Genomic DNA, 21,539 nt, shown 5'->3' with positions numbered 1-21,539 from the left:
TGGCTTTCCCCACACCCATTATTTGATAGGAAAATACTCTTTTAATCTTAATTTATTCCCTTATCAGACCCAGCTTTGATTCCCAGACACTGTTTTGAGCACACAGAGAGAGATTTTTGCAGGAGAATAAAAATCTAAGTGGGATAAGCAGGAATTTTCTGGTGTAAAATAAAGTTAACTGAAACCCCAGTGGTGCCTGCAGGATTTCAGTGGTGAGGGGTTATCTCAGCCCATGATCCCTGTTGCTGCTCTGATCTATCAGTTGTTCTGGATTTTTTTCAAACACAAACCCCAAGGCTGAGTGCAGATTTCTTTGCAGGGAAGCAGATGGAGCTCCAGGGACTCTTTTACAGATAAAAAACACTGGAGAAGGAGGGAGGAAGGCACTGAACAGATTTAAAACTCTCTATTTTTTTAAAAGAAGTGTGGAATAACACCTGGATTTCCCCATGGACAGCACCACAAGAGGGAGACCCACTCCTGCAGCAGGCCTGGCAGTGCCCTTGGCACAGCTGCTGTCCCAATCCACCACCCCCAGTTTGGGCTCCAAATCCCTCCCTTCCCACCTCTCCCCCCCTTGCTGAGGAGCCCAGTGAGAGTAACAAAATGATTTATTTCATTCCCTCCTTGGGCAAAGCTCAGTTCTGTCCAGAAAAGGTAAAAAAACCTCTGGAGTTGGCAGAGCAGCAGATGCAGGTGCTGTGGGGAGGGAAATCCCAGGAGCTGGGTGAGCTGCACCAGGTCCTTTGGTCAGGGCAGGCCTTTGAGCTTTTGGGGGGTTTCTCCCTCTTTTTCAAATATCCTTGATGACCTCCTCCAGCTCCTCCTTTGTGTACATGTGGAATTTCATGCCAGGCTCCACCGTGGCAAGCTGCAAGAGAAGGAACAAGGGGTTAAATGTGGCAGAGGAGAGCAGGGAGCAGCTGTTCCTTGTGCTGATCTGCCAGGATCATTCCAGCTCCATGGTGCCCTAAAATAGCTGCTTGCTGCACAAATAGCTTTGCATTGACTCAGCCTCCTCAAGAGGAGCAGCAGCAGGGAATTTTAGTGGGAACTGCTCCCACTCCATGGGGGAAAAACCAGCAAAAACCTCCCAGCAGAGAATTCCTGCCTCTGCAAAGGATTCTGCTCCTCCAGGAATCAAGGGGACAAATCCTGTGTGTGAGGAAACTGAGGCAGAGATCCCAAAGGAAAAGAGGGACAGCTCAGAGTCAGAGTCAGGAAAAGCCATCAAAAACCTCTCAAGAGAGAATTCCTGCCTCTGCAAAGGATTCTGCTCCTCCAGGAACCATGGGGACAAATGTTTCTCTAAGGAAAAGAGGGACAGCACAAAGTCAGAGTCAGGAAAAGCCATCAAAAACCTCCCAGGAGAGAATTCCTGCCTCTCCAAAGGATTCTGCTCCTCCAGAAACCAAAGGGACAAATCCTGGCCTGTCGGGAGCTGAGGGGGCTCAGAAAAACTGAGGCAGAGAAACTGAGGCAGGGATCTCTTAAGGAAAAAGGGACAGCACAGAGTCAGGAAAAGCCATCAAGGAGAGAATTCCTGCCTCTGCAAAGGATTCTGCTCCTCCAGGAACCAATCCTGGCCTGTCTGAAAGCTGAGGGGGCTCAGAAAAACTGGGAAAACTGAGGCAGAGATCTCTAAGGAAAAGAGGGACGAGTCAGAGTCAGGAAAAGCCATCAAAAACATCCCAGAGAGAATTCCTGCCTCTGCAAAGGATTCTGCTCCTCCAGGAACCAAAGAGACAAATTTTTCTCTAAGGAAAAGAGGGACAGCAAGAATCAGAGTCAGAAAAGCCATCAAAACCCCCCCAGGAGAGAATTTCTGCCTCTGCAGAGGATTCTGCTCCCTCAGGAACCAAGGGGACAAATCCTGGCCTGTGTGGGAGCTGAGGGAACTCAGAAAAACTGGGAAAACTGAGGCAGAGATCTCTAAGGAAATAGGGACAGCACAAAGTCAGGAAAAGCCATCAAGGAGAGAATTCCTGCCTCTCCAAAGGATTCTTCTCCTCCAGAAACCAAGGAGACAAATCCTGTCTGTGAGGATTGGATGAATGGAGGAAAAGCCATCAAAAACCTCCCAGGAGAGAATTCCTGCCTCTGCAAAGGATTCTGCTCCCTCAGGAACCAAGGGGACAAATCCTGGCCTGTCTGGGAGCTGAGGGGGCTCAGGAAAACTGGGGAAACTGAGGCAGAGAAACTGAGGGAGGGATCTCTAAGGAAAAGAGGGACAGCACAGAGTCAGGGCAGACAGCAGAAACATTCCAGAGGCAGCACCAGGGATGAGGGATACTTTAATGAAAGCCTGAAGGAGAAATATGAGCAGAAATATTCACAGCTGGCTCAGGGATGGGAGCCCAAAGCAGGGACAGCTGTGCCAGTGGAAATGCCAGGGCTCCAGAGAGAGCTGGGATGGCCTGGAATGAGCTGGGATATCCCATAATAGGCTGGGATGGGGACAGGATGGTGTGATGGTGTTCACAGGGGTCCCAGAATGAAGAAAGAGATGAAAATCTTGACTCCATGTTTCAGAAGGCTGATTTATCATTTTAATATATATATTACATTAAATATAATATATACAATAAAATAATAAATATCATATATTAAATAATATAAAATAAAAATGATATAAAATAATATATGAAAATAATACCTATAATAATATATCATTTTCTTCAAAAGAAAATGACATTAAAACTATGCTAAAGAATAGAAGAAAGGATTTCATCAGAAGGCTAGCAAGGAATGAAAAAATGATAATAAACTCTTGTGGCTGCTCACAGCCTCCACACAGGTGGCTGTCGTTGGTCATCAAGTAAAAACAATTTCACAGGCTGGGTAAAGAATTCTCTAAATCACATTCCAAAGCAGCAAAATGTGGAGAAGCTGAAGCTTTTTCATAAAATATGTCTGTGACAGGACAGGCTTGGGGTGGGGGATGGATGGGATGGGATGGGATGGGATGGGATGGGATGGGATGGGATGGGATGGGATCAGGGCTGGGATGCCCCTGAACTCAGGCACTGGGCACATGGTTTGACTCTCCAGGATCAAAGTATGGATGCAACCAAAAACCTGAAGGAAAGTTCTGGAGCATCCCAGCAGATCCCAGAGCTCTTCCAGGGTGATTTCTCACAATCCCCCCTTCACCAGCACAAGGAACCCCTGATCCAGGGCAGCCAGGTACCATGAGCTGTTTTCCAGGTGTTTTTCCCCACTCTCAGCCTGAGAGCTGCTGCCAGCCCACGTTTCACCCTCACCTCTCAGACAAGGTGCAGACTCTTGGAGATGCCACTTTAGGCCCCTCAGTCATGGAGGAGTTTGAAAGGGACCTCAAAGCCCACCCAGGGACACCCCAGGGACACCTCCCACCATCCCAGGCTGCTCCCAGCCCTGCCCAGCCTGGCCTTGGACACTGCCAGGGATCCAGGGGCAGCCCCAGCAGCACCAAACCACCCTGGACTGATCCTGGGCCCAACCAGAGCCAGATTTATGTACCAAAATCAGCTCTAAATACCAAAAAACCCCTTAATGAACACTACACCCAGCAGAGACACCAATTCCTTTGCTTCTCCACGCCTGTCTCTCACCTTCTCCCTACCAAAGCTTCACAGGGAAGTCATTAATCTAAAATTGTCAAGTCCTTTCAGGCTCCTGACCTTTGCCACCGATGGATTTAACTCTTGCACAGCCACACTTTCCCTGTTCTCTTTGTTCCTAGATGGAAAATGCCCCAGCAGCACGGCCAGAGCCAAGGAATGGGAGAGGCACATACTTCTAGGAAGCAAAGAGCTCTTCAGGTGGCACATTTTCAGCCAGGGGGTGCCTTGAGTCAACAGAAACCTTTTAATCCTCAGCACATTCCTGCTGTCCTTGCCCCCTGCACCATGCCACCCCACTGCAGGGCTGTGCCAAGCACAGTTAAGCCCTGTTAAACAGGGACATGACATCAGGATACTGTACACATTCCTCTGCCTGCACTGTACCAGGAAAAAATGTATGGCCAAGGGCTGGGAGAGCACCTGGGGAGGAGATTCCAGCCCCAAGGAATGATTTTGGGACAGAGTATCCAAGTTTCCATGTGCTGTTGGCCTTGCCCTCCAAAGGAAGCTGAATCCCATCAGGAATGGTCCCTCCACAGCAAAATTTATCACAAAAATGGGGTGAATAGCTTGGGGGTGTTTGGAGAAAGGTTTCCCAGCACTCAGAGGGAAGGAAGGGGAGGAGAGAGCAGCTCAGGAGCTGGAATGCCACACTTTGCAAAGGTCTGGTGTCTCATAACCCACCCAAAATAGAAGCAAACTCTATACACCAGCCTGGCTTCTCATCTCCCTCTCACCCCACCCAGTGCAGGGGGTTTGGGCCTTTCCCACCCAAAAAGGAGCCTGAGGAGCAGCTCTGGGGGTCTGTGGGTGCTGCCTGCCCCCAGGGCACAGGGCACAGCCATTCCTGGAGGATCCTTGCTGCTCCCACTGCCCAGGGGATTTTTGGCACTGCCCCAGCACCAATATAGCAGCCCAGGAGCTGGGTGATTTTCATTCCTTCTAATATTACAAGCAGCAAGGCAAAAAAGAATGGTTAGATGCAGGGGAAGCAGTCTGGGTGGTATGTTGGGTTCTGCTGACTGGAGAAGGTCAGAGAATCCCTTCTGCTCATCCTGGATCTGTCACTGTTACATTTCCTGAAAAATCCTCTTGGCCCAGGATTTCTTCTCCTGGGAAGCTGAGAAGCCTCAGAGAGAAATGAAAACCATAATGATCTGATTGTTTCTGCTGTGCTTGCTGCTTTGGAATGTGGTTTGGACATGGTTTATCCAACAGATCATTGTTTGATTGGTTCCATGTGAATTGTTTTTAATTAATAACCAATCACCATCAGCTGTGTCAGACTGAGGAGTCAGTCATGACTTTTTATTATTCATTCTTGCTAAACCTTCTGTCTGTATCCTTTCTCTATTCTTTAGTATAGTTTTAGTATAGCATTCTTTAATATAATATAATTATATTTAGAATAATAAAATTATTTATAATCATAAAATAATAAATTAGCCTTCTAAGAACATGGAGTCAGACTCATCTTATCCTGAGGAGGTGCAAATACCACATGGATCAGCCATGAAAACAGACCAGACTCTGCTCCTCTGGAAGGGAAAAGCTTCAACTTTTCCAAAATGCCCCAGAGGATGTGATGAAAAGGGCAGGAACACGTGCAGGACCTCAGGAAGCCCTGAGCTCCCCCATTCCTTGCTCCAGGGGCAATCCTGACTCCAGCAGGACTCACCTCAATGTTGGTGGCATTCAGCTTCTCCTCCATGACCTGCTTCAGGATGACCAGGGAAGATTTGATGGCTTCCTTTAACGTCATGGACTGCAAAGCAAATGGCTGATGGATGACAAGCTGCAGGCTCAGCCCCTGGCCCTCCCCTCTCCCAAATCCCCTGAGCCAGGCAGCCAAAGGAGCAGCTTAGCAAGGGATCTGCAGCATCCCTGGGAGCCTGGAGCAGGCAGGGCAGGGATACCCAAAGAGACAGGGAAATTCTGCCTTTCTGAGTTTTAAAAATGGTTCATTTGGGCACATAAATCTGGTAAATTTAAAATGGTTCATTTGGGACAGGAGGGGCTGTTTCTCTTCACCAATTCCCTCCCAAAAAGCCAGATTCCCTCCAGGCAGAATCCTCCATGCTGCATTTAATCTGCTAAATCCCAGGCATCCCTAGAGCCAGAGGGATGTGCAGCACAGCTGTGTTTCACTAACTCTGCACTTGAAAAAGGGTTCACAATCCAGGATTTGGGTAATTTGAAGATTCTAGTGAACAAATTAGTCTTCCCAGCCACCATCACTAATTGTGCTTTTCATCAGGGTTTGGTTTCTTACCACCCAAAATGTGCAATTCTCTCATCATGGGGGAAAAAAATTCCTATTTAATATCAAACATGACCAGAAATTCCAGCACAAAATCTGTTCAATTCTCTGAAGGTGCTGCTGTGAGCTCAGGATGCTTCCAGCTGTACCCACACAGAGCCTGATGCTGACAGCAGCACCCAGAGCTCAGGTTTTATTTATAGAGAACTTCCTGACATGGCCTTAATTATCTCACAGGCAGAGAGCAGCTGCTGGGAGCAGCTCTCAGTTGTAGAGATCCTCAGCACATACTCACAGAGTGATCCTGCCCTGAGCAGCTCAGGCCCCTCCTCTCCAGCCCAGCCCTAAATCCTCACTGGGGAGGGAAAGAGGGGATCCTGGGAGCTGGTGAGGTACCCCAGACCCACAGAGGAGACCCCCACCCCAAATTCAGCCCTTACCTTGTGGTAAACCTCCTGCAGGGAGCTCTGGGCTCCCTCAGAGGCGGAGCCAATGGCTCTGGCATCGCACTGCACGAACGTCCCTGAGGGATCCATGTGGAACCTGTGGGGACAGGGGGTCACTGCCTGCACCCCATCTGCACCCCAAGGACTCTCCCACCAACCCCCAGAGCTCCCTGAACAGCTGGAGCTGGGATTCATCCCCAAGAGCTTCTGGGTTCTTCCCTCAGAGAGCCATTTCCCTTTGGATTCCTCATCTTATCCTAATTTTTTTTTAAATAAATTCAGCAAGTTTTTTTTCCCCTGACTGGTCTGGTTCTGCCAAGCCTTTCCCACTTCCAGTGGGGCCATTTGAAGCGCTGAGTTCAGGTTACAGCTGCTCCAACACCTCCCCAAGGAATGTCACAAGGATTATGTTACTGGTGGCTCTGCCGGTCCTTTAGGGAAAGGTACAAATACACTCAAGATGAGGAGAGCTTTAACACTTCCCTCCTCCCCAGGAAACCACATTTTTCATTAAAAAAGGCAAGGGTTTGGGGCAAATATGATGATTTTCCATGCTAAACAAGCAGGTGGGGGTCTGGAAAGGGTTTAACAGGATTAACAAACATATCAGGGACATAATGGGATAAACCCAAGGAAATCCCAGAATCGAGTCCTTAAAACAGCCTGGGAATTTTGCAGTGGAGGTTTGGTCTTTTCCCTGGATTAGGTTTGGTCTTTTCCCTGGATTACGAGAGCAGAACTCACAGCTGGGGTCCCTTCTCATCCACCCCTCCGAAGAGCAGAGCGACACCGAACGGGCGGGACTGCAGGACAGAGGAGGGAATGGGTCAGACAGGGGGGACAGGGGGGTTCCCCAGCACCCCCCAATCCCACCCCAATCCCACCATGGCTCCTGGGTCAGCATCTTCCTCCCCAAACTGCAGGGCCAGGTTGGACACAGCCTGTGTGACACTCTCCACTGTCATGGTCTCGTTGTAGGTGAACCAGTGATTCTGCAGGAAAATCCAAATAAAAATTCCTATTAGCCCCATATGCCCAAAATATCCCACCCTTGCATGGCTGAGATGGGGGACACAAGGATAAATTCCCTGTGGAACCCAGGGCACAGCCAGTTCCCCCATGGAAGCATCAGGGAGAGTGGGATGTACAAAAATCCACAGAAAATTGGATACCAAGACTTGGGGTGCCAAGAGGGAAATGCAAGGCTGAAGGGATTTATCCCAATATCTGCTTTGGAAAGAATGTCTTACAGCTCTCCAGAGCATGGAAAAGTGCTGATATGCAGGAAAAAAAATCCCAGGAAAATCCTTTGGAGCAGCACAGATTTGTACCTGGGACCTCCAAGCACCTGAGGCATCCAGGAAATTTGAGGGGATAAAAAAAAAACCAATATATCCAATATTTTACCAGAACACTCAGCCCCTGCACTCCCAACAAGCCTCCAGCTCCCCACTAGCTTCTCTGATGGAATGATCTTCCCTTTCCCAGGACTTTCAAGGAGTTTCTGGGATTTGTGCTGCTAATTTAAGAACAGAGATGTCAGATCTTACCTGAGTCTCCACTCTGGCCTTGTCAATTAAAGTCTTTGCATCAGCTATTAGGCCACTCATGGCACATCCTGCAAGGAAAAGGACAACCAGGAGTTATTCCTGTCTCATTCCTGAGTTATTGCACCCATTATTTGGGATGTGTTTTCCTCCAAAATGCCCAAAACCACCAAGGGCTGCAGGGAGGAGCTGGTCCCTGAGTGGGAAGGTGGGGAAGGGATTTGTCCCCCTGTGCTGGGCACTGCACTTGGGAACAGCTCTGGGTTTCTCACAAGAAGGACAATGAGGAGCTGGACTGTGTACAGAGAGGAGAACAGAGCTGGGAAAGGGACTGGAGCACCAGGAAAGGCTGAGGGAGCTGGGAAAGGGCTCAGCCTGAAGAAAAGGAGGCTCAGGGGGAATTTCTTGCTGTGCACAACTCCTGACAGGAGGGGACAGCCAGGGGGTCAGGCTCTGCTCCCAGGACAAGATGGAGCAGCCCCAGGCTGCACCAGGGCAGGCTCAGGTCAGATATTACATTATTTTTCCATGGAAAGCATGGTCAGACCCTGGCACAGGCTGCCCTGTGAACACTGGGGGAGTCCCCATCCCTGGAAGGGCTCAAAAAGTGAGGATGTGGCACTTGGGGACATGGATCAGTTGGGATGGTTGGACTCCATGATCTTAGAGGGCTTTTCCAGCCTTGAGGACTCTGTGGGATTGATCCAGATTTGCTCCAGAACAACCTGCTGGGAAGGGCCCAGAGGCTGCAGGAATCTCAGCACAGATCCCTCTGGGAGGAGGGGATTGCTTCACAAGCTCCTGGGAGGAGGAAATTGGACTCTTGCCCACGGAGCAGCAACACAGGAATTTTGGAGGTTCCCTGCCCCTCAGGGTGACATATTTGGACATGAGCCCACTGTGGGCTGCTCAGGGCATGGGTGGCATCAGTGATCCTGGAGAAACTGGCCCCAGCCAGGCCCACCACAATTCCCTGCCCTCCCAGTAGTAAATTTGGGATGAGCTTTCATGAGGGAGGTTACTGAGGCAGGGGGATGGAGCTTCAGCTGCCTCTTTCTGCTTCCTGGAGCTCCTTCTGCTGCCTCAGAGCCTGCAAAACCAGTCACCAATAGCTGGTGTGCACTGGGAGGGATGAGCATTCCTGGCAGGAAGGGCTCATCCCAACACACAACTCCCCAGATTGCCAAGGGATGGACTCTTCTCATAAATAATTCACAATTTAGGGGTGATCTGATGCACAGGGGTGAATCCCTGCTCCATACCAATGTGGGAGTCGATCTCCACAATCTTCTCAATGCTGCTGGGCTCCATCAGGGGGGATGTGATCCTCTTCTCCACAGCCAGGCAAACTCCCTCTGAGGTCTGGATCCCAATGGCTGTGGAGCCAAGCTGCAAAACAGCACCACAGGCTCCAGCTCACACACACCTCACTGCTAACTCTGACTTATTTGCAGGTGTTTTGGTTTGGATTCAATTGTCACCCACACACAAACCCACTCAGGCTTGGCATGGTGGATTTTCAAGCTTATGGGGAGGGTGAAATCCATGGGATTCCCATGAGAACCCAGTGGGTCCCAGAAGGTCCCCCCTGAGCCTCCTTTTCTCCAAGCTGAGCCCCTTCACCAGCTGCACATCCTTCAAGCAACAGCACTTTGTGGAGCCTGCTGAGTGTAAAAGGCCCTGGGAATTCTCCTGAGCCAAAGGGAAATGAGAGTTTAAACTCTCTTAAACCTTTAAGGGTGAGAGAATTTCCCACATCAGTACAAATCCCTCTGCAGCTCTGGCTTAGGCACGTGGCTTTCCATAATCTCCTGTTCTCCCCAGAGTCCCAGGCAGCAATCCCACCCCAGGACTGCAGGGACAGATCCCAGGGGCTCCTGGCAGCCCTTGTCTGGATCCTGCTGTGATCCCACCTCAACTGCACCAACTCTCACCTTGAGCCCACAAATCCCTGCCTTGATCCCAAGAGCCCCTACTTGATCCTACCCTGGGCACACCAAGAGCTGCCTGGATCCCACTTTGATCCCATCAGCCCTGCCTTGATCCTACCATGATCCTATCAATGCTCTTCTGGATCCCACCAGCCCCTAATCTGGATTCCAGCAGCCCCTAATCTGGATCCCACCAGCCCTTACCTCCATCCTATTTAATCCCACCAGCACCCACACTGGTCCTACTTTAACCCCACCAACTCCTAAACTCAATCCAGCCTTCATCCCACCAACAATTACCTTCATCCCACTTTGATCCCACCAGCCCTGCCTTGATCCCACCATGATCCTACCAATGCTTTTTGGATTCCACCAGCCCCTAATCTGGATTTTACCAGCCTTTGCCTCAATCCTATTTAATCCCACCAAACCCCACACTGGTCCTACCTTAACTCCACCTTGATCCCACCAGCTCCTAAACTCAACCCAGCCTTGATACCACCAACAATTACCTTGATCCCATCATGATCCAACCAATGCTCTTCTGGATCCCACCAGCCCCTAATCTGGATCTTACCAGCCTTTACCTCAATCCTGTTCAATCCCACCAAACCCCACAGTGGTCCTACCTTAACCTCACCAACTCCTAAACCTGACTCAGCCTTAATCCCACCAACAATTACCTTCATCCCACCAGCCTTGCCTTGATCCTACCAAGGCTTTTTGGATTTTACCAGCCCCAATCTGGATCCCACCAGCCCTTACCTCAATCCTATTTAATCCCACCAAACCCCACACTGGTCCTACCTTAACCCCAAACCCCACCAGCTCCTAAACTTGACCCAGCCTTGATCCCACCAACAATTACCTTCATCCCACTTTGATCCCACCAGCCCTGCCTTGATCCCACCATGATCCTACCAATGCTTTTTGGATTCCACCAGCCCCTAATCTGGATCTTACCAGCCTTTACCTCAATCCTATTTAATCCCACCAACCTCCACACTGATCCTACCTTAACCCCAAACCCCACCAATCCTAAACTCGATCCAGCCTTGATCCCACCTTCATCCCACCAGCCCTGCCTGCTCCCAGCCCTCCCACCCCAGGGAATTTCCTGGCACAACTGTCCCAGCTGCAGTGTGCAATGCTCCCTCCCAACACCCACTTCAAGACATGGGGTTTAATTTTAAGCCCAAAATTCCCTGGAAAGCTGCACCTACACCCACAGGCATGGCAGGAGATCTGTTTTAATTAATCAAGCCAGCATGGCCACCAACATCCCCCTGGGAGCTTTAATTCCCGAGTCCTTGATACTTGTATTACTTTTTCTGTTACATTATTACTTTATTCCTCTTTTTAGTGCTCCAAGGAGGCAAAGGAACACAGAGAAGGTGAAGTCAGGACCCTTCTCCCCAATTCAACCACCTCAGAGCTTCTTCCCTTCCTCTTCTTGCCCTGTTCAAACACCCCAGAGCTTTTTCCCTTCATTACTTGACCTGCTTCTTCCAAATTTAAACTTATTACCAAACAACACCCACATTCTACCAATGTAAGAGACAGAAATATTTATCAATTAAGGACTTTTATCAATTAAGGATGTTTAATCCCCAAAAGCCATTTGGCCCTGCAAAGGTGGGTTTGCTCACAACAACCTTCAGTTTACATTTAAATCAAGCCAAGAAGTGGTTTGGGTTTGATTTGGGGATAAACAGCTTTGAATTGCATTCTTGGGGGGATAAATCACTTGGTAGGACAGGGGAGGGAACATTCCACTGAATTTTGGGAGAAATCAATGGGTTTGGTCCTTCCTGACCCATAAAAGAGCAGAGCTGTGGGATGTTAGGCTGGAGGAAACAGACACAGCCTGGATTAGTCCTTGTGGGTTCTTTGTTTCTTTTTTAATTTTTATTGGGGTTGGGATTGAAGGTACTTGAGATGATAGTTTGTGTTCAGATTTGGGTATTCATTGTTTCTTATCAATGTTACAGTCTCACAGCTGTGAGTTTTTCAGTGTTTCATTAGTAAGGTACAAAATGGTTAACTATATCTTGTTATAAGGTCTTTTAAGGTTAAGCTATCTAATTAAGAAATTTTATTTAAATTAATTTCTCTTTTAACTTAATAATTGATTTCTTGAAGCCTGCAGTGTGGACTTTTCTGTTTAATTATAAAATACCACTCAAATCTATGAAGATGAAGGTAAAGAAGAACAATTTGTTTGCACTCTAAAACTTCTATTTTGTGGAGCTTCGTATTTATTTATATTTAATAGCTTCATATTTATTGCTATATTTTAAAACCCTATTTTAAGTATTCTATTTTATGCTATTACACACTTCTAATTAACTACACCCTCATAATTCCAGTGTTATTAATCAGTTTTGGAAGCCTTCTTTACAGCCTCAGGTCAAATGCTGTGTTCTCTTGTGGATCTGTGCCTTTCACAGAATTTCAATTTAAAATTTAAAAAATTTAAATTTAAAATTCTCAGCATCCAGGGTTCCAGCAAGTCCTGAGCAATCCCTGCATGGGGTTGGAAGGAGCCACAGATTTGGAAAGGAGATTTTGAAGGAAATCTCTGAGGGGGGAAACTCGGGAAATCCCTGAGGGGGGAAACTCAGACACTTTGAAGGAAACTTTTAAAAAGTACCTTTATGGCCTCGATGGCATATTCCACCTGGAAGAGCCTCCCCTCTGGAGAGAAGGTGTTCACACCCCTGCAAGAAGAACACACAGTGAGAAGCTCAGGAAACCAAAATCTTGCTCAAGGGTGAGGCCACCTGGGCACAGGTGGGGCAGGGGACACAGGGACATTCCACAGCCCCAGGGTGGGGACCAGGGTGGTCATGGACTCAAGGAGAACCAGCAGGTCAAGGCACAGGTGAGAACAGGTGGGGTGTCCTGGAACACTCTGGAATGCAAAGGGAGCACCAGGAGCCAGACAGGTCCCGTTTGAGCATGGGATCCCGGAATCCTTGAGAGTGGAAAAGCCCCTTGAGGTCATGGAGCCCAACTTTTCCCCCACCCCGCACTCCTGTCCCCAAGTGTCACCTCCACGTGGTTTTTGAGCCCTTCCAGGGATGAGGACTCCATCTCTCCTCAGGGCAGTCTGTGTGAGGGCTGGACAGCCCTTTCCATGAAAATATTCCCAACATCCAAACTAAATACCCCTGGCCCAGTCTGAGGCCGTTCCTCTCCTCCAGTCCCTGTTCCCTGGAGCACAACCCGACCCCCCAGGCTGTCCCCTCCTGTCAGGAGCTGTGCAGAGCCACAAGGTCCCCTCCTTTTCTCCCGGCTGAGCCCCTTTCCCGCTCCCTCAGCCGCTCCCGGTGCTCCGCTCCGTTCCCAGCGCTCCCGCTCCGCCGGGCACGCTCCTTTCCCCGGGTACCCCATCCCCGCACACCACGAGCTCCCCCCACCCTCGCCCCGTCCCATCGTGGCATCCCCGGTCCCGTGGCAGGGCTCGGCAGCTCCCGGTGTGATCCCAGCGCGGGAGCCGCCGGTGGGGGTGGCCCGGACCGCTCGGGCCCAGGCCCGTGACTCAGCCGCGGCGTGGGCGAGCACTCACCGGTCGTACTCGGAGCGCGTGAGAAACATGGCGGCGGCACGGCCGGGCGGTGCCGGCGGATCCCGGGGACTCCGGAGGGGCCGGGAAGGCTCGAGGGGTCCGGGGGCACCGGGAGCGCCGCGGCCTCACCGGGGGCTGCAACGCCGCTTCCGGCCCCGAGAAGCACTTCCGCCCGCGCCGCCCGCTCATTGGACAGCGGCGCTGCTGGCAGGCCAATGGGAGCGCTGGGAGGGCCGGACCAGCGAGAAGGGGAGAGGCGGGGCCTGGGCTGGGGAGACGAGAGATGGGCGGGGGCCATGTGGTGGGCGGGGCCACCGCGCGATGGGCGTGGCCATAGCGTTGTGGGCGTGGTCATATCACTAGGCGCCGATGGGGGCGTGGTCTGAGCGGGAGCCGGGCGAGCTCTGAAGAGCGTGGTCATAGAGGGGGCGTGGTTATAGTGCCAGGGGCGGGGCCAGAGCAGCAGGGGGCGGGGCCTGCGGCGGGCACGGCGCGGTGCCGGGAGAGGTTCCCGGGAACGGGGAACCGGGAAAGGGGAACCGGGACTGGGGGGTCGGGAAGGGGGTACCGGGACTAAGGGGTCGGGGAGGCGGCACCAGGAATGGGATACTGAGAAGGGGGCACCGGCAAGAAGCTTCGGGAGGCGATGTGGGGAAGTGGCTCCGGGACGGACGGGAATACGGGGAGGAGGTACCGGGAGGGGCTGTACGCCCCTGCCCCCCCGGGCCACACCGGCACCCCAATGCCCGGTACACGGTGCCACGCCGCCAGCCTTGCCGGCCCCGGTAGCGTTCCCCAGCGGAATTCCCGCCCCGTTCCAGCGCTCCTCATTCCCGGTCCGATGCACGGCCGGGCTCCCCCCGGGGGGCGCTGCTCTGCCCTGCGGGCCCGGGGGCGGCCCGGGGCGGGGGGCTGGCCCGGGGCCGGCCCAGGGGCGCTGCCGAGGGCGGGGCGGTGCTGCCCTCCCCGGGGGCGCTGCGCTGCCCGGTGGCGGCTCCCCCAGCGGAGCCGTCCCAGCGGGCGGCGGAGGCAGCACCGACCGCCCCCGGCCCGGCCATGTCGGAGCCCGGCGCCCCCGCGGCCGGTGATAAACCGCCCCGGCTCCAGGTAGGGCTCCGGTGCGTTCCCCCCTCCCGGTGACCGTGGCAGGCTCCCGGCGCAGCCCCTCGGTGTCCCGGCACTGTTGCTCGGGGCAGCTCCCGGTGCCCCGCGGTGTCCCGGAGGAGTCCGTGGTGTTCCAGCCCAGATCCCCGGAGCAGCGCACATTGTCCCGTTATAGCCGCCGGTGCGACCCCCGGTGCATCGCCCGGTGCCGCGGTGCACCCTCCGCTGCTCTGGTGCCGCGGTCGATGCCGTTCCCCGGTCCCCCGGGACAGTCCCGTTGCCGCCCCCCCGTCTCCCTGGGACAACTCCCCGGTTCCCCGGTGCGGCCCCTCCGGTTCGCCGGGGCAATCCCCCCGGTTTTCCGGAGTAAACCCTTCTCCACCGAGACAACCCCCAGCCCGGAGCAGGGCCCTTTGCAGTCTCCTGATCTCCTCCCGTGCCGGGGCAATCCCGCTATGGCAACCCGGGGTGGCGCCCCATCCCCCGGTGCTGTCCCGGTGCCGTCCCGGTCCTCCCGCCGCTCTCTCCTGCAGGACCGTGTCCTTCGAGGGCTGCGCTGGGGCCGCCTCCAGGAGCCGCTGGGTTTCATCAAGGTGCTGGAATGGGTGAGTGACCCCCGTGTGTCCCCCCAGACCCCCTGTCACAGCCCCTTCCCAGCACTGCTCCCCACGGCCCGCAGTCCCCCCATTTCTGGGGGGCTCCATTCCTTCCTGAAGGAATTCCAGAGCCCCCAGAGCTTCCTGCACCCCATCAGCAGCGGGGGGGAGGCCTCATTTTGGGGGGTCCGGGGGAAGGGGGGAGCAGGGCCACACGGGTTCGGGCCACCAGCCCCTCCCGGTGACCTTGAGCAGGTGGCTGTGCCCAGCCCTGCCAAAGGGGACGGTGACATCGGGGTGCCGAGTCCCTGCCGCTGCCAGGGGCTCAGGGGGCGCTGGGGGGGTGTGGGGGTGTGTGGGGAGGGGACTGAGGGTCAGTGAGCCCCAGCAAGGGGGATCCTGGGGACAGGGGGGCAGCCAAGCGCCCGCGGCTCTGTCCTGTGCTGGCCGTGCCATGAATGGCTCCTGGCAGATTGGGTTTCAGGGTGGCATTTCTGCAGCTCGGCCTCGCCAGGGCCGGGGGGCTCCTGGGGGGAACTGAGGTACAGGGGGGACTCAGCTCTCCTTGGGCCTCTCCCACCCGGAGAAGGCAGCTTGAGGGGCTTTCCCCAATCCTACAGCTCTTTGGTTGGCATAATCCCACCCACGGGGGCTCTGGGCTCCCCCTGCCATTGAGGCCACCATATGGGATCAGACCCCACGTGCAAAGACAGCCCAAAAACAAAAACGAGGAGAAAATCCCTGGAGGATCCACCAACACCCCTGCTTACACCCTCAGTGCCACACATGGGCTGTCCATCCCTGCAGGGGATTATTCATCAGTATTTCTGAATCAATTCCGTTTAAAACTCCCAATCTTGTCCCTAATAACCCAGTTGGATCCTTTCTTATTCTGCTCCTGAGGTATACCTGTCTTTGTGACCACGTTGTCCAGCCCTCAAAGGATGTTCTTAGGAAGGAGGAGCAGGCTGGTTGGATTTTTGAGATGTTAATTTGCATTAACAACGTTTGAGAGACCATTCTGGATTGAATAACAGTTGTTGTTCACTCACATTCCTCATTACGTAGGGGCCTATTTCATACACTTCACGTTCAAGTTTGGGTTGAGTCTGAACTATTTGAGTCCCAGTGTGAGTTGTATAAGGTCCTGCTGTTGTAGAAAGTGCAGTGTTTATTTTAAATTTAAATGATCCCCCATTTCACCTGGGAGGGTTGGGAGCTCAGACAGGGGGAGCTGTGGGAAAACCCTTTGGGAATGGTGTTTCCCAGCACCCTCATCCAAGAGATGAAAGCAGTGTGACTCCAACAGCAAGGGAGGGCAGTGCTGGCTCCTGGGGAGGGGACATCTCCGGGGGTCCCACCATGGGGATGCTCCCAGCTGCCTGGAAACCCACTCTGGCACTCAGTACCCTGCCCAAAATTAAAGGGGGATGGGGGTGGGATTGGCCTTGATGTCCCCACCCCCCCAAACGTGACCCCACCCTCAAATCCCAGTGCCATTGGAATCCCAGGGTTGGAGGGAAGCCCTGAGGCCAGCCCCTGGGGGTGGCAGCTTGCCCATTACTGAGTGCCAGGGGATGCAGCCTGCCCCCCAAGGATGAAAGGGCCCCCAGGGCTCCCCCCCTGACCCATCACCCTCTCCTGTAGCTCTTTGCCATCTTCGCCTTCGGCTCCTGCGGCTCCTTCAGCGGCGAGACCGGAGCCACAGTGAAATGTGAAGGTGGAGGGATGACAGCCATCAGCATCCAGTTCGGGTACCCCTTCAGGTGAGGGGTGCTGAGCCCTGACACCCCCAGGCTGCCCCACACAGGCTGGGGGTGCTGGGCTGGGTTAGACTCCCTTCCTGCTGGCAGGACCTCCATGGGACCACAGCCAGGGTCCCTGCAGTGCCATGTTCAGCTGGGAATGACTCGCACCCTGACCCCATGGGACATCCCCTGGCATCCCTGGCACTTCCTGACACCACCCAGGGGGATTCTTGTAAATCACAAAAGACTGGGTGGGGAAGGAGGGAAATTCTCAGTCCTTGGGGAAGTCCACGGGAATCCTGATTTTTCTGGGAAGGCAATGATGGAGTTGGGCCAGATGAGAGTCACAGTTCCAACCCCTTTCCTCTGCCGCCTGCCCCATGCCAGGGCACTAGATCATGGAAAAGAATCCAGGTTATGGCAGTGGATCTGTGCCCTCCATTCCCAGGGGACCACCCCAGCCTGGTTATTCTATCTATCACCATCAAACCTTCCATTCCCAGGGGGTCACTGCAGCACTTACTCCATCCATCCCTCCCATCCCAAGGGACCACCCTGTGCTGGTTATTTTATCCATCCTTGTCACTGTCACTGTCTCCATTCCCGGGGACCATCCCAGCTCTTACTCCATCCATCCCTCCCTCTCATTGCAGGAGACCACCCCATCCTGATTATTCTAACCATCCTTGCCACCATCTCCATTCCCAGGGGACCACTCCAGCCTGGTTAATTTAGCCATCACCATCAAACCTTCCATTCCCAGGGGACCATCCCAGCATTACTGCATCCATCCATCCATCCATCCATCCATCCATCCATCCATCCATCCATCCATCCATCCATCCCAGGGGACCACCCCAGCCTGGTTATTCTATCCATCCCCATCACCATCTCCATTCCCAGGGGACCACCCCAGGACTTCATCCATCCATCCATCCATCCATCCATCCATCCATCCATCCATCCATCCATCCATCCATCCATCCATCCCTCCCATCCCAAGGGACCACCCCATGCTGGTTATTCTACCCATCCCTGTCACCATCTCCATTCCCATGGGACCACCCCAGCCTGGTCACACCACCCACCCCCACCATCCTGTCCATTCCCAGCCCCCTGACCCTCTCCCTGTCCCCCAGGTTATACCAGATTCCCTTTGGGATGCCCAACTGTGAGGATGAATCAGAAGCCCGCACCCTGTACCTCGTGGGCGATTTCTCCGCTCCCGCCGAGTTTTTCGTGACCCTGGGGGTCTTCTCCTTCCTCTACTCCATGGCTGCTCTGGTGCTCTACCTCCGCTTCCATTCCCTGTACACGGAGAACACGAAGCTCCCGTTCACAGTAAGGCAGGCTCACCCCGGGGCGCGTGAGCCCAGCGCCGTGCCAGGGTGCCAGCTGATGCCAGGCTCTCATCCTGGCAGGATTTCTGTGTCACCGTCTGCTTTGCCTTCTTCTGGCTGGTGGCAGCAGCAGCGTGGGGCAAGGGGCTGAGCGACGTGAAGGCGGCCACGCGCCCCTCGGCCCTCATCGCTGCCATGGCCGTGTGCCAGGCTGATGGTGTGCTCTGCAACGCTGGCACCACGCCCGCCATGGGGCTGGCCAACATCTCGGTGGTGAGGGCACGGGGGCACGCACAGGGGCATAGACATGGGCACATACATGGGCACACACACACAGACACACACAGGAGCACACGCATGGGCACACACATGGGTACACACACATGGGCACGTACCTGGGGGCACACACATTGGCACATACACAGGGGCACACACACGGGCACATACACAGGCACACAGGGGCACACACACAGGCACACACATGGACACACATGGACCCATGGGCACACACACAGGCACATACACGGGCACATACAGGGGCACACATACACATGGGCACACACACACACAGGCACACACAGGGGCACACACATGGGCACACAGGTGTACACACACATTTGGCCACACCTGTGCCAGATTCCTGAGCTCAGCCAGGAGAGGGCAGCATGGAAATGTGGGTGAAAACTTTCCACAGCCACCTGCCTTGGTCCCACGGGATGTGGGATCCACTCTGCATCCCCCCCACTGGGATCCTGGCACTGGGAATGGGCACCCTGCACTGGGATGCTGGCACTGTGATTGGGGCACACAGCCATCAGGGAGTGCCAGGATGGGGTGAGGGATGGTGATGCACTCCCTGGCAGTGTTTGGGATGTGTGGGATGTGACGTGCATGGGGGCATGGAGCATGTGAGGTGCTTGAGGTGTATGGGGCTCATGGGGTGAAGTGGGGTGCATGGGGTGCATCTGGCATTGGGGTTACACGGTGTACATGGGGTGCATGAAGCATATGGGGCATACAGGGCCCGTGGGGTGCACAGGTTGCATGGCACATTGGGGCACATGGGGTGCATAAAGTGCCTGGGGTGCCTGGGTGGGGAGTTTGGGGTATGTGGGGCACAGGATGTGGGTTACACATGGGGCACATGGGTGCCTGGAGTGCAGTGGGGTGCATGGGATGTATGGGAATTATGGCAGGTATGGGGTGCACAGGGTGTGTGGGACACACACCATGCATGCAGTGTATGGAATTTATGGGAAGTATAGGGTGTATGGGGTGTATGGAATGTATGGGAAGTTTGGGGTGCATGGGGTGCATAGGGCGCACACTATATAGGGGCTGCATGCAGTGTATGGAATGTATGGGAAGTTTGGGGTGTACGGGGTGCACAGGGCACACACGATGCACAGGGTGTATGGGGTGTATGGAATGTATGGAAAGTTTGGGGTGTATGGGGTGCACAGGGCACACACGATGCACAAGGTTCATGGGGTGCTTGGAGTTCATGGGACACACAAGGTGTGTGTGGGGTGCTGTGCTTCCCCAAGGCCGCCCTGTGGGACCCTCTCCCTTTTTCTCTCCCCTCTCCCCTTTCTTCTCCTGCAGCTCTTCGGGTTCCTCAACTTCCTGCTGTGGGCCGGGAACTGCTGGTTCGTGCTGCGGGAGACGCCGTGGCTGCGGCCGCCCGCGCCCCGCGACAGCGCGGCCGAGCAGGGCGCCATCGACAAGCAGTGACCGGGGGGACCCAGCTCGGGGGGACCCAACCCGGGGGGACCCTGCCCGGCCCCCGGGACCTCGCGCCGGCCGCCAGCCCGGGGACCGGGTGTCGCTGTCCCCGGGCTTGGAGCTGCAGGGGGACACGGAGTCCCGGGGGTCCCGCTCGGTGTCGGGGGCTCCGTGTGTCACCCCGGGGTCCGTGTCTGTGTGGGGCGCATAAAGTCCTGGCTACCAGCTGTGCACTGGGGCTCCTGTGTCTGCCTCGGTTTCGGAGCTGAGCGCATCCCCGGGTGGGGCACGACCCCCGGTCCCTGCAGGGATAAACCCGTCCCATCTCTGGTATAGGGTGAGCTGTGGATCTCAGATCAGTATTGGGCTGATAGAGGGTGCCAGACAGGTCACAGGGGACCCCAGACCAGTAAAAGGATAATCAGGAAATCCAGTCTGGTATTGGGATAATATTGGGAGTACCAGTCCAGTATAGGGATCATCTGGAACTCCAGTCCAGTAAAAGGATAATCAGGAGCCCAGTCCGTATTGGGATAATAGTGGGAGCACCAGTCCGTATAGGGACAATCAGGAACCCAGTCTGGTATTGGGATAATATTGGGAGCACCAGTCCAGTATAGGGACAATCAGGAACCCCAGTTTGGTATTGGGATAATATTGGGAGCACCAGTCCTGTATAGGGATCACCTGAAACCCCGTCTGGAATGGGAATAATGGCAGGGAGTCCCAGCTCCATACAGGGATAATAGGGAACCCCACACCAGCAGTACAGGCATAACGGGGGTCCCCAGCCCCACGCAGGAATAACCTGGAACCTCAGCCTTGTATGGCAATACCCTGGGCTCACAGCCCAGTATAGAAGTAACTGTACCAGATCCCAGGCCCTTATAGGAATAACTGGGGTTCTAGGTCTGGTATGGGGACAACAGGGGACCACAAATGAGTATAGGGATACCGAGTATAGGGATACAGGGTACCCCCATCCTCACACATCCCCCACCCCCATCCCCATACAGGGATAACAGGAGACCTCAGCCCCTTATAGGAATAACTGGAGTTGTGGATCTGGTATGGGGATAACAGGGAACCCCAACTGAGTATAAGGATACTGAGTGCCCATAACCTGTTATAGGGATACTGAGTGCCCCCAACCTGTTATAGGGATAACAGGAACCCCCAGCCTGTTATAGGGATACCGGGTGCCCCCATCCCTGTATAGGGATAACAGGAGACCCCAGCCCCTTATAGGAATAACTGGGATTCTGGGTCTGGTATGGGGATAACAGGGAACCCCAATTGAGTATAGGGATGCTGAGTGCCCATAACCTGTTATAGGGATACAGGGTACACCCATCCTCACACATCCCTCATCCCCATACAGGGATAACAGGAGACCCCAGCTCCTTATAGGAATAACTGGAGTTCTGGGTTTGGTATGTTGACAAGAGGGAACTCCAACTGAGTATAGGGATAACGAGTGCCCCTAACCTGTTATAGGGATACTGAGTGCCCTGAACTGTTATAGGGATACCGGTTACCCCTAACCTGTTACAAGGATACCGGGTACTCCCATCCCCGTACAGGGACACCGGGTGCCCCTAACCTGTTATAGGGATACCGGGTACCCCAATCCCCATGCAGGGACACCGGGTACCCCCATCCCCGT

General features: G+C 54.1%; 2 protein-coding genes across 2 annotated transcripts; one reads left to right on the top strand and one right to left on the bottom strand.

Moving 5' to 3' along the window:
* Positions 1–391: 391 nt before the first annotated feature.
* On the bottom strand, positions 392–13,528 carry PSMA5 (proteasome 20S subunit alpha 5). The gene is made up of 9 exons (XM_064733185.1): positions 13,361–13,528; positions 12,443–12,509; positions 9,121–9,247; positions 7,862–7,929; positions 7,196–7,303; positions 7,056–7,114; positions 6,306–6,408; positions 5,284–5,370; positions 392–871 (listed from the first exon to the last, which is right to left on the bottom strand). Exons 1-9 carry the CDS (start codon positions 13,387–13,389, stop codon positions 794–796), a joined length of 726 nt encoding a protein of 241 aa, XP_064589255.1. The 5' UTR covers positions 13,390–13,528; the 3' UTR covers positions 392–793.
* Positions 13,529–14,339: 811 nt separating this feature from the next.
* On the top strand, positions 14,340–20,085 carry SYPL2 (synaptophysin like 2). Its single transcript, XM_064733183.1, has 6 exons — positions 14,340–14,467; positions 14,998–15,069; positions 16,708–16,826; positions 17,948–18,149; positions 18,230–18,421; positions 19,754–20,085. Exons 1-6 carry the CDS (start codon positions 14,417–14,419, stop codon positions 19,880–19,882), a joined length of 765 nt encoding a protein of 254 aa, XP_064589253.1. The 5' UTR covers positions 14,340–14,416; the 3' UTR covers positions 19,883–20,085.
* The last annotated feature ends 1,454 nt before the right edge of the window (positions 20,086–21,539 follow it).

Source organism: Zonotrichia leucophrys, chromosome 26 (genome assembly GCF_028769735.1).
Source record: "Zonotrichia leucophrys gambelii isolate GWCS_2022_RI chromosome 26, RI_Zleu_2.0, whole genome shotgun sequence".
Lineage (NCBI taxonomy): Eukaryota > Metazoa > Chordata > Aves > Passeriformes > Passerellidae > Zonotrichia > Zonotrichia leucophrys.
The sequence above is the reverse complement of the archived record's forward strand: the minus strand, read 5'-3'. Positions and strand labels throughout refer to the sequence as shown.